Below are 13,162 nucleotides of genomic sequence, written 5' to 3'. Positions count from 1 at the left end.
CAGACTTAGTTATACTCAAGATTTACCATTAGTCACATATAAGTCTTGAAATTTTAGTTAAAAATTGACTAATAACATGGGTCAATTTATCCATGGGTCAATGTAAGTACTGTACCTTAACTTTTATCAGAAAGGAACCACCCCCTTCTCTGATTAGAGTGGTAAAGGGCAAAAGTTTAGCCCATCTTAAAATAACTAAAAATTCACCCGCCCTTTTACAGTCTCTCCCACTTTTGGCCCCTGAGGTGATACTGGCATTTTCCCCTCTTCCCCTCAACTTATCCATGTGTCACATTAAAATCCATGATTTGTCCCCAAATCTACCCTTATATACTCATAAATGTGTATATACCATCCTCACATATAAGAGTAGATCCATGGAAATCATATAAAACTGAGATTGTCAAGCATGACAAGCATTGCTTTCAACAGGTTTGCTCTTTGTATGACTACGGCTATATTCATATCTGTGTTGTCTGAAGGACACATAGAGAGTTTATCACCACAATAGTATGTAAATAATGCCTAAATTGAAGAAACTGGTAATACCAAGAAATATCACTATTAGCAAGCCTGCACAATATATAACCCGGGGGCTGGATGCAGCCTGCATAAAGAGTTCGTGCAGCTCACAGAAGAATGAAGCAGCAAGTACAGCACAGCCGCCAGCCTCAGCTCCATTCTCTGGGCATTCAGGGCTTCTTCTCATTTCTCCCTCCCTTTGCCATTTTCCTCCAGAAAGAGAAAGTGGGAGAGGAACCAGCTGGCTGGCCTAGACTCTGGATCTGTATCTAGTTTCTCTCCCTCCCTCCCTCCCTCCCTCCCTCTCTCTCTCTCTCTCTCCCTGTTTCTCCCCGGAGAGATGAGGATGGGAAGACGGAAGGAAGCTCTGGATACCAGGAGCAGGAGGTGACAGCAACTGTCCATTGCTCCTGGCACACAGGTCTTCTTCCTCTCATCTCCCATCCCCTTGCTGTTACGTCTGCAGAAAGAGAAGGAAAGAGAGGGAAGATTTCTGGAAGGCCTGGACTCCTGATCCCAGCAAGAGGGAGGGGAGGGGTAAGTGGGCAGATTCTGATCTCGAGTCCAGTGATAGGATTGCTTTAGGGTTGTTCTAAGTCAGAAACAACTTGAAGGCACACAACAATGGCAATTCAAAATAATCATTAATCTCATATCTTTACTTGGAAAATGAGGTGCTAGACACTTTTCTATGTATCTTCCTACATTCTTGCCACAGAGCCATATATTTTAACACAATCCTTTATACAGGATAACCTTTTTATTAGGCTCTCACAGCAGGACTTGCTGCCCAAGCCTCACATCTGGTAACTCAGGTGCCTATGGCTCTCTAAGTTATTTGGGCTTTAGTTAAGTGAAGGCTATAGTTAATGTCCTGGATTGAGTTCATTTTGAGATGGCCAGTATGAGAAATGTTCCTATTCTTTTATTTTCTGAAATAGAATATTGTCCAATGCAAATTTTCATCTCCCTCATGCATAATTGCTGTGAAAGCAGTACCCTCTACTTCAGTCTATTCATGATTACCATGGATATTTAATTAGCATAAGTAGAGTAGTAGTAGAATATAATGGCTGCTAAAGTCTCCATTTATCAATTGGAATCAAATACACCCAGGCAGCATAAAATTCTTATGGCAATTTTCCCAACTACTACGGTAAGAGTCCTCAATCATGATGAGGGATGAAGTGACAGATAATATTTCAGGAGTCTTCCTTCTAATTTGATGAAAATCATTCTTTTTATTTTTATAGCATTTAGGATTAATAATAATAATAATAATAATAATAATAATAATAATAATAATAAAACTTTATTTATACCCCGCTACCATCTCCCCACGGGGACTCGGGGCGGCTCACATGGGGCAAGGCCCAACTAGCACAATTTACAAAAATAACAGCATAAATACAATAAACAATATACCAAAAATAGTAAAACACAGTAAGACAATAAAACAAGAGTTAATACAGCAGTAAATCAATCAACCACCAAGTACAATTCAGTCGACTTCATTGGGGGGGGGGGGGGGGACTGCAGTAGCAATATAAAATAACATAATCACTTAAAATACCAGAATAAAAGAGACCTAATAAAATTCAGGATAGAGTTATAGTACCAACTGAGGCTGGTCATCCAGTGACTGTCTCACCAAAGGCCAACCTAAACAACCAGGTCTTCAGCTGTTTCCTAAAGGAGGATAGAGAGGGCGCCAACCTAATCTCCCTGGGAAGGGAGTTCTAGAGCCAGGGGGCCACGGCCGAGAAGTCCCTCTCTCTCATCCCCACCAGTCGTAAATGTGGAGAAGATGGAAGCGAGAGGAGGCCCCCCCCCAGAGGATCTATAGGTAATAACCTGCACCTTGAATTGGGTTCGGAATATTATCGGCAGCCAGTGGAGCTGCTTGAACAGGGGGGTTGAACGCTCCCTGTGAGCAGCTCCAGTTAGTAACCTGGCTGCCGACCATTGTACCAACTGCAATTTCCGGACCGTCTTCAAGGGCAGCCCTAAGTAGAGCGCGTTACAGTAGTCCATCCTTGAGGTAACTGGAGCGTGGACCACTGTGGTACAGTCGCAGTTGGTGCACAAGTTTTAATTGTGCAAAGGCCCTCCCAACCACCGCCGACACCTGAGCATCAAGCAACAGCAATGAATCCAGGAGGACCCCCAAGCTGCGGACCTGTGCCTTCAGGGGGAGTGCGACCCCGTCAAGCACAGGTTGCCACCCTATGCCCCGATCGGTTGAACGGCTGACCTGGAGGACCTCTGTCTTATCAGGATTAAGCTTCAGCTTGTTGGCCCTCATCCAACCCATTACAGCGGCCAGACACTGGTCTAGGATCCGAGGGGCTTCCTTGGAAGTAGGTGGAAAGGATTAGTGGAGTTGAGTGTCATCTGCGTAGAGATGTCACCGAACTCCAAAACCTCGGATGACCTCACCCAGCGGTTTCATGTAGATATTGAAAAGCATGGGGGAAAGAATAGAACCTTGCGGGATCCCACAGGTCAAAGGCCAGGGGTCCGAGCAGGTGTCCCCCAGCTTCACCATCTGGGATCAGCCCTCCAGGAAGCCCTGGAGCTACTGCAGATGGACAAACAGACCCGTCCCAGAAGGATACCATGGTCGATGGTATCGAAAGCCGCTGAGATGTCTAAGAGAACCAACAGGGACACACTCCCCCTGTCAAGCTCTCTATGGAGGTCATCCACCAAGGCGACCAAAGCCATCTCTGTCCCATGACCAGGCCTGAAGCCAGACTGGAATGGGTCAAAATAATCGGTGTCATCCAAGAATCCCTGGAGTTGAGAGGCCACCACTCGTTCCAAAACCTTGCCTAAAAATGGGAGGTTTGAAATTGGTTGATAGTTTGATAGAATAGAGGAATCAAGGGATGCCTTTTTTTAGAATTGGTCTAATAGTTGCCTGTTTCAGGCTAGATGGAAATTGCCCTTGTTCCAGTGAGGCATTGATAATCCTCAAAAACCAATCGACCACCCCCCCCCCCCCAGCAAGCTTTATAAGCCAGGTAGGGCAAGGGTCTAGAGCGCATGTGATTGGTCTCATCGCTCCAAGGATCTTGTCCACGTCATCAGGCCAAACAGGTTGAAACGAATCCATCAAAGTTGATTCGACAAATGCTCTAGGTACCTCACCTGGAACTGTATCAAAGTTGGCATCCAAGTCAGAGCATAATCGAGCAACTTTATCTGCAAAATGATGTGCGAACTCACTGCATCGAGCGACCGAGTTGTCAAGGGGCTCCTCCACCTCATGGGGATGAAGGAGCTCCCAGACAACCCGGAACAACTCTGCTGGTCTATTTGTTGCAGACGCGATGCGGGCAGTTGAGAAATCTTTTCTGGCTGCCCGCAACGCCACGGAGTAGGCCTTAATGGAGGCTCTAGCCCGTGTTCGGTCGGTGAGGCTCCGAGTCTTCCGCCACTTGCACTCTAGTCCCCGCCTCGCCCACTTCATCAAGGCCAGCTCCTCGGTGAACCAAGGAGCTGACCTGGCTCTGTGGAGCGAGAGGGGACGTTCGGGAGCAATCGTGTCAAGAGCCCTGGCCATTATTCTCTTTTAAAATAATAACTGAAAATCTGGCAGATAACGTACAAAATTAGAATGACCCCCAAATGTTATCTGCATGACTCACTCATCAGGTTTATAGACTTTTAGTTAATAATAATAATAATAATAATAATAATAATAATAATAATAATAATCTGTCTGGATAAAGGGTAATAATAATAATAATAATAATAATAATAATAATAATAATAATAATAATAATAATAATAACAACAACAACAACAGAAACCCCAAAAGAAGTGGGGTACCTGTGGAGCCCCGGAGCAGAGTTTGAGAACTGCTATATTAGATAATTTATTTAGTTTTCAGAAAATATTATAAAAAGTATTTTTTAGTTAACAATACTTACAGGATTACAAACTCTTTAAAAACCTGATATAAAAACATTTTCCTCAGAACTTTCTTTGTAACCCAGACAAACTCCTCCATAAAAATATGATTTCAAGTAAAATGTACAAATTTGACTGCTGACAATTCTTCAGAAAAGATGTGCACTCTCACCTCAGCAGGCAGCCAGATTTAATTTCATATCTCAATCTTAAACTTTTATATGACTTCTTTCTTCGTTTCACAGATAGATCTTTGCAAAACATTTTATTAAATGTTGGCATAAAAGTAGTTTGTCATTCAAACCTATACCAGGCATTAATTGAGAAACTAATACATTTGCAGGATTCTGATTGAAATATTACAGTTATCGCTTTAAAACTAGTCAATTCATTCAGTACGAAAAACTTTCCTCCAGTTGGAGCACTGAAAACAAAACAGACCAAAATTCCTGGTCACACTGTCCACAGTCCACAGCATTATAATTTGATATAAATTATGTGCTTGTTGCATAATGATGCAGCAACCTTGGACCAGAATTGTATGTCTGAAATAATCTTCGTCCTTCTCTTCTTTCTCTTCTTCCTATTAGTGTATGTATTTCCCACATAGGCTTCCAGTGCCTGATTAAACTGACTCGCAGTGGTTGGTTTACAAATATAGTGGATTTTATCTAATGTGTACTAACTGACAGGTGTGAACATATTCCAAGATGACTCTTGCCAGAGTTAGTCGAATTCTGGATCGAGGCTAAAGGTGCCAACTCATCTGGAATGTCAAGAGACTACTAGTGGTTGCCACTGCTGACACCAGAACAAGAGGAAGGTGGTCAGCACAATGACAGAAGACTGAAGCAACAGTTTGCAATTGCTTCTTGCAATTGTTTGCTTGTCCTACATTTGCAATTGTGAAATGTGGTGATTGTGCATAGGCTGCTTAAGTAGCATGTGCTGTGTTTTCAAGACCAATGAGATTTGTGATTGTTATTCACAATTATACTATGTAACTGTAATGTCATGTGTTTATGAAGGACATGATCTTTCATTTTATGTTTAAAAAAACACTGTAATTGTTAGAACCCAAATGCTGCCTATGTGTATGGCCCCAATGACTTAGGTGCAACAAGGGCCAGAATCCTGTATCAGCTACTTTGTTAAGCATACACAATCAAGTAATGGTTTGTCAAAAACAAGTGGCCTGTTTTTATTCCCACTATTTCCGCAACAATACAACAGCATGCTTAACTAAGTAACTATCTCTGGCTGGATCTATGATCTAGATTGACTCATTTGTAATTATTTAGCATTCATGCTTGCTATTAAGTCACTGTTTTAACAGTATTTCCACAATTGTAACTTCTCTTTCAAATTATTTAACTGAGCATCAGCTGCATGGAGGTTCATTCTGTTGTGGATTACACCATGAATGAATTACATTTCCCTCACGTTTGGGAAAGGTCAGTCAAAGAAAGAATATTTAGTTGAGTATACTTAACTTAGTAGTTGATACAGGATTGCAGCCAGTCTATTTTATAGACTTTAAATACTTTAAAAAATGTAAATGATGTAATACTTAGTTCTTTCCACTAAGTATTTTCTTTGTATAGTTTTATTGGGATATATTTTACCCTCCAAACTAGATTGATTTGTCAGAAATGCTTTGATTGTCTTTTTTCTATAAGGACTGTTGGACTGGTTGGCCATTGTGGCCTCTTCAAACTCTATGTTCTGTGATACTGATTGTCTTTTATTCATACATAGTAAATATTAAACATAATAAGGTTGTCTGTGCTGAGCCAAGCTGGATTTCACAAAAATGAAATGATTGTAATAAACCTTAATGAAAGAGAAGTGAAAAAGATGCATCAGTACTGTTGTCCTCATGCAGGCGACTTCTAATATGAACTCTAACCCACATTCAAATTGCGTATTCTTAAGGTTTCAATCACCTATACTATCCTTTTTTAATTAGTGCCTGGAGCTGCCCAGTATATCATGGAGAAACATGGGATCTTGTCAATAGAGACCATCTTGAAACTAGTATATCAACCACCAAAGTCACCAACCAAGAGATCAGCAACTGTAAAATGAATTGGAGAGCCACCTGTAAATCAATTGGAATACCACAACCAACTAAGGATGATTGACTTTCAAAATGCAGAGATACCATCAAGAGATAGTCTGTCAAAAACAAGGCCCCTTTTATTTCCACTATTTCCAGAACAGTACAATAGGAAATGCCAAGTTAAAGCATGATATCTAGTAAATGAAAACTCAGCAATACATTGGGAAAGTCATTATTAAGTCTTAGTTTATCATCAAGACCATTAGCTTGGAGAACCTCAATACAGCGCTACATCACTTCATTGAGAAATCTTTTGAAAAGCAAGTAAATCAGTGAGAAAGATAAATCTCCAATTCAAGCACTCAGCATCAGATAAGTAACTGGTGAATAAAAAGCCTAGTAAGCAATACAAAATCCCTTAATAGCCAACTTGCTCCTCCTCAGTTGTCCAATAATACTTCAATGACAGAAGACCTGGGTGCCTACAGTACAGAAGATAATGTACTGCAAATTGGAGAAATGAGAAGAAACAAGATAAAATTATGTAGTCTCAATTAAGAATTGATTGGGATGAAAAAATGATTAAAGGGAAGGAAAGAACACCATGTTAGTAGAAATGAAATCCTCTAAAGAAAACAAGAAAGGCTTTAACAACTAACTCAGGAGGGAACTGAAGGCAATGTTAAATGAGATGTACTTGAGTTTATGAAATGTCTGTACTACATACTTATAAAATATATAAGTGCAATTATGCAGAAACAAAAGCTTTGATGGTTTAGGTGATGATATATAGAAGGTATGAATATGCTATAAAATGAATAAACAGCTGATTCTTCTTTCTGCACAATTAATTAGACAATATATTTTCTGAAGTCACAGTAATCATTATACACCACTATCATGGCGGCAACTTGAAGAGAAACAGATGTAGATGTAGGCTAGCAGCTAGCATAGTTATTGGGAAAGTATTTTTTGACTATAATTTCCAAATTTCCCAGAATGCTGGCTGCAAAGTTCTGGGATTTGAAGATCCAAAACAGCTTTTCTAAGTTCTGAGTTAGCAAACAGCACAGGTAGAAGATGGCAGGTCAGTACTATAGGAGAAGGAAGTGGCTTTTATAGTTTGATCATCCTCTTGACCTCTGTACAATTGTTACCAGCTATGCAGCTTCCCATTATCACTGAAAATTACAGGAAACAACGGATGTTAAGGTATAACAGTATTCTGCATGTTCTTATGTAACTGTCACTTTTGTGAAAATATCTTTTGAGCTGTGTACACTTTCTCACCACAATACTTCCTTTTTCTTTCTTGGTTTGTCAAAAAGATATTTACTACTTTGCACTGTGAGTTGCTGCCGGACATTTAATAAAGCCACCCCTGAAAATTCTTTTGTCATATAACAAAAGAAATGATCCACTCCTGCTCGGTAGATGTTGCTACCTTTGTCCTAAACCTAATATCAGTTTCAATGGTACCTATTGCCATTAGGTGTGCTTGGGATCACAGCTTTTGTCTATGTTTAAGCATGTCTAGTTCACGTTACCTACACTCTGCCCCAAAATATTACCACATGCTGGGAAATATTTTCAAGTCAGTGTGTGTGAATTTAGGAAAGGTTATCTGTTGATTGAATTAGAAGCATTTTAAGATCTTCAAAATGTCTTCAATTTGTTGGATAGTAATATCTTAAAAGTGTTTATCTGATAAGTTCAAAAACATGTTATGAACTCTAAAGAAAGATGTATAGTAGGCTTCTCTTTCTTAGCTTTTGATTTTATGTGTAATGGAACTGGGTAGATAGGGAAATATATTTTATTGTTTGCATTAATGAACATTTCTGAAATTAATATCATCTTCAACTCTTCCCATCATTTTCATATGCAAAGGATGGTGCCTCAAATAAAATATTTTATTGGGTTTTCTAGATAAAATTGAAGATGAATTGGAAATGACCACAGTATGTTATCGGCCTGAAGGACTGGAACAACTTGAGGCACAAACCAATTTTACAAAGAAGGAACTTCAAGTGCTTTACAGAGGTTTCAAAAATGTAAGAATATACAAGTATGAATTAGTATAATGAAGTGATTTCTAATGAAGTGACTGCCAATTTAAAGGAGATTGAATATGCACAGATCCATTTCTGAACAGGAGGAATAATTCTTTTGTGACCTTGTTTCAGAATCAAAGAAATATAAGACTTACCTTAATAAGTACATGCTTTTACAACATTATACTGCATTTGAAAAGTACAACAGACTATGAGGAATTTGCAAAGCACAAATTACTATAAAATGTGAGCTGTTTTCCATTTTCTTTATTTCAAATGGATAGCGCACAATGATTTGGAGTTTGAAATGACCGCATATTTTTATTATTTTAATATCTTTGGCATTGCGACTATTCCTTGATTTTTTGTATGCAATTGTAAATCATCCAGTCCAAAACTAATTTCAAATTAATTGTTTAAAATATTTTCTTTATACATAGATTCTGGGACTGCTGCTAGCATAAGGGGGCATTTCAGTCTATGGGGCCCTTCACAAATCAAGGGAATGTATAGGGAAGGTGGTGGAGGAATGCATTGTAAGGGCAAGAAACTAGGTATTTGTTCCCATGCTTCAGACAATTGGTCATCTTTCATTCTTGTTGAGGTCATTTCAAATAGTCTGCTGGTATCCTAGAATATTTCTTACTCTTTCTAAAAGGTATGTGGACCTTTGGTATCTGCTAGTTTGGTTCCAGGACACACACCCCCCGCCATGAATACTGAAATCTATGAATGCTAAAGTCCCACTAAATACAGTGGCATAGTAGAATAATATCACTTACATAAAATGAAAATATCAAGGCTTACCTTTCAAATGTGTGGGGTGAGATATTTTTCAAGCCATAGATGGTTACTCCATGGATACAGAGGACCAACTATGTATGAAATTGCAAGCTATTGCAAGCTATGGAGATAAAAAAAATCAATAGATTTGCATGATGCAAAATGAAAGCATAGCTTTCACTTTTCTGCCTTAGTACAGGTAGTGTTCCTAAAGTATTTGACACCTAGTGTGGATCATTTTGAACTCCTCTAAGGTTGGGGCAGGGAGAAAGAGAAGAAATTACCTGCCAGTCAGTGTGCTGAAGAACTGCAGGTCACTCTAATTTCATACTCATTTTGGAAACGTGAATATTGAGCATTAGAGGCCATTCATTCACTATATATCAGGTCACTGCTATGATGCTGGCTGGTTCCATTATTAGTAGCCTTGGGCCTGAATCAGTTTGAACAAAAATGATTTGTAGTATTCAGTGGTCCATTTGACATAATCTCTGAAAACAGAATGGAGAGGAGGGAGCCGAAATGCCTGGCAAAACAGATAAAGGAAGCAGGATTTTACACGGTTCCTGGATAGGAAAGAGTTAAGTCTGCAATATACCTGAGCAGGGGATTTTTTCTCCCTCCCCGATGACAGCAGTGCTCCTCCATTTCTTTTTGGAAAGTTTCCTAGGCTCCTCCTTCAGAAAGGGCCCTGCTGGGAACTCACTTTCCCAGCAGCACTTACATAGGGCAGGTATTGAAAAGTCTCCTCTCGGAGCATGATGAGAGTTGAATTTTCTCTGTCTCTGTTTCTCAGCCAATAAAAAGCCTGGCTGTGTCCATGCTCTGATTGGCTAAGAATGGACACAACCAGTGACTAAAATTCCCAGAACCCTCTCTTGTGGTTTGTCTTATTGTAAAACTTCCTTGGTTGTCTCATTAGTTAAAACTTTAAATAATTCTTTTAAAAATCAGCAAATTTGTGAATTGTTTTGAAACTTGGCAGGTCTGCAGTTGTAAATGAGGTCTAAAACTGAGGTAGGTTTTATGCAGACAGGCCTTAAAATGACAGAGGACTGAGCCTTTAAAATGTCCCATTGTAGCCAATCCTTGCGGAATGAAAATGGTAATACCTCTCCCCTTTCGAGTAACTTCCTGATAAAAAGAATGAGGGATCAGCCGACAGTGGACCCTGAAATGGGATGCCTTTTGGCTGAATTTCACACTTCTAATTATTAGCTTCTAGACCTTTCCCAAGCTGGACAGTTCAAGAAAATCACACTCATCCAAGCACAGTTCCAAACTAGGGGTACATTTTGACAACAGTAAAAGCCTGGTTGTTTAAGAAAATTCAAACACTTGTGAAGGCAAGACTGCATCTACATTGAAGAATGAATGCAGTTTGATACCACTGCCATGGCTCAATGCTATGGAATCATGAGAATTGTACTTTAGTGAGGCACCAGCACTCATTGGTAGAAAGGTGTCTTTGTAAAATTACATCTCCTAAATTTCCATAGCACTGAGCCATGACAGTTAAAGTGGTGTCAGACTGCATTAATTCTCCACCTCAAATTTTCTGCTTGTTTCACCTTCTGGTTTGGAGCAATGGACAGGACTTATAGGCCAATCATGTTTATTTAAAAATGTTTAATGTGAGCTTCATATGAAGAAAAACCCAGAGTTCTTCAACTATCATGAACAACAAACATAGTGTCTCAGTGATGTTGAAATTTATACATAGCTAATTTCCAGGCCTGTGGCATTATGCCGTGTGTCTGTAGGTATGATTGACAAGAAGAATATTACTAAAAAAAATTGACAAAGCAAATAAATATCTGCAGAGTTATACGAATATGAATCTGAAGCATTGATTACTGAAAACAGAGACAAACTCTGTTCTAAACATCTAAATGGGGAGTGAGGAATAACTAAATCAGGAGGAAAATAGTAATCTACTAATATGAAATAGTGCAAGGTTTTCATTTTTGTGGCTCTTTTGCTAAGGGGTATTAGATGTCAAGATCTTATTTAAATTCTTCATATTTGGGAAGGAGTTTGGTTCTATAATATTATGTTATCTGCTGACTGTTAGATACAAGATTATCTAGTAAGCACAGCTTAGAAAGTTACTTAATTAAATATATATGTAAATATAATGACTTGTTGAAATCACACATAAATGAGCAGAATATCATCCTATTCCAATTCCGTTTCGGATGGCTTCAGCATGTCATTATATTCATTCATCTGAAAATTAGGTAGCTTTCAAATCCTCAGAATCTGACAAGTTTCCTCATAGAATAAAGTTATTTCAAGTCATGCTGTTAGAGTTGGGATGGATTATCTTCAAATGAAGTAGAGGTGTTCTGGTTCTTCTGTGGTGAGCTCTGTGACATTAATGGATGAATCAGACAGTAAGTCAACAATAACCCCTTCCTGTGGTTTGCTGCTTTCCTTCTGTTAGCAACACATGCTCATCACTCTAAATTTATTTTTGAGCTTTTGTTCTCTGCATGCTGAAGCTAAGACTATCATAGGAATGTTATTGCATTCCCCTGTATAGTTACAACACTTTGATCATTTGCAGGGCCAAGGATCATACAAGTCTCTGGATATTTTTGGATTGTGTCTGGGTAGCTCGGGCACATAGCCAATGGGGAGGAATGGCGGGGGTTATCATATATATGAAAGAATCCATAATTCCCAATCCTGGTTTTGTGTATTATCTGCACTTTAGCATTTATAGATTTCACATTTAAGCTGCTTCTCTATGGCCCTCTTCACATAGTCCCTGGGGCCGTGCCGTTTTGCAAGCATGCCCTAGCTTCTTCCCTGATTACATGGTAGGAACAGGACAAGGCACATTGGCACCCTGTTGTTGTTCCCATTAGATAGGTGAAAGGGCGGCAATGCGCGTTGCTGCATTGCCCTTTCCCTCATCAAGTGGGTGAAAGGGTAAGGAAATAGGGTAGCTTAGTTGCAGCTACCCAAAACACACTTTCTTCTTTGTTGTGACAAAGGAATCATCTTGCTATGCTCCCCCTCCACTTCAGGAGAAATGGGGTGGGGCCAAGCCAGCATCGTTGGATGACACTTGGCAGACCCCGTCCAGAGGAAAAAATGCAGAAAAAATGGAATGCAAAGATACAGAATGAGGGATGCCTGGCTTGACAGCATACGTGCGAAAAAGGCCTTGGAGTCCTCGTGGACAACAAGTTAAACATGAGCCAACAATGTGATACGGCAGCTTAAAAAGCCAATGGGATTTTGGCCTGCATCAATAGGAGTATAGCATCTAGATCCAGAGAATTCATGCTACCCCTCTCTTCTGCCTTGATCAGACCACATCTGGAATAATGTGTCCGATTCTGGGCACTGCAGTTGAAGGGAGATGTTGACAAGCTGGAAAGTGTCCAGAGGAGGGCAACTATAATGATCAAGGGTCTAGAGAACAAGCCCTATGAGGAGCGGCTTAAAGAGCTGGGCATTTTTAGCCTCCAGAAGAGAAGGCCGAGAGGAGACATGATAGCCATGTATAAATATGTGAGGGGAAGTCATAGGGAGGAGGGAGCAAGCCTGTTTTCTGCTGCCCTGGGGACTAGGACGCAGAACAATGGCTTTAAACTACAGGAAAGGAGATTCCACCTGAACATCAGGAAGAACTTCCTCACTGTGAGAGCTGTTCAGCAGTGGAACTCTCTGCCCCGGACTGTGGTGGAGGCTCCTTCTTTTAAGCAGAGGCTGGACGGCCATCTGTCGGGGGTGCTTTGACTGCTATTTCCTGCTTCTTGGCAGGGGGTTGGACTAGATGGCCCATGAGTTCTCTTCCAACTCTATGATT

At 40.0% G+C, this 13,162-nt stretch overlaps 1 protein-coding gene across 6 annotated transcripts in view; it reads left to right on the top strand.

The window, feature by feature from the left end:
* Positions 1-13,162, top strand: part of kcnip1 (potassium voltage-gated channel interacting protein 1) — a 747,099-nt gene that overhangs the window by 716,788 nt on the left and 17,149 nt on the right. For all 6 annotated transcript variants that reach the window (XM_003217336.4, XM_008104645.3, XM_008104644.3 and 3 more), the window contains one exon: positions 8,432-8,556. In XM_003217336.4, the coding sequence (XP_003217384.1) occupies positions 8,432-8,556 (125 nt within the window). The remainder of the gene's footprint in view (positions 1-8,431; positions 8,557-13,162) is intronic.

Source organism: Anolis carolinensis, chromosome 2, assembly GCF_035594765.1.
Source record: "Anolis carolinensis isolate JA03-04 chromosome 2, rAnoCar3.1.pri, whole genome shotgun sequence".
Taxonomy (NCBI): domain Eukaryota; kingdom Metazoa; phylum Chordata; class Lepidosauria; order Squamata; family Dactyloidae; genus Anolis; species Anolis carolinensis.
Note: the sequence above shows the minus strand (reverse complement) of the source record. Positions and strands in the feature narration are given on the sequence as shown.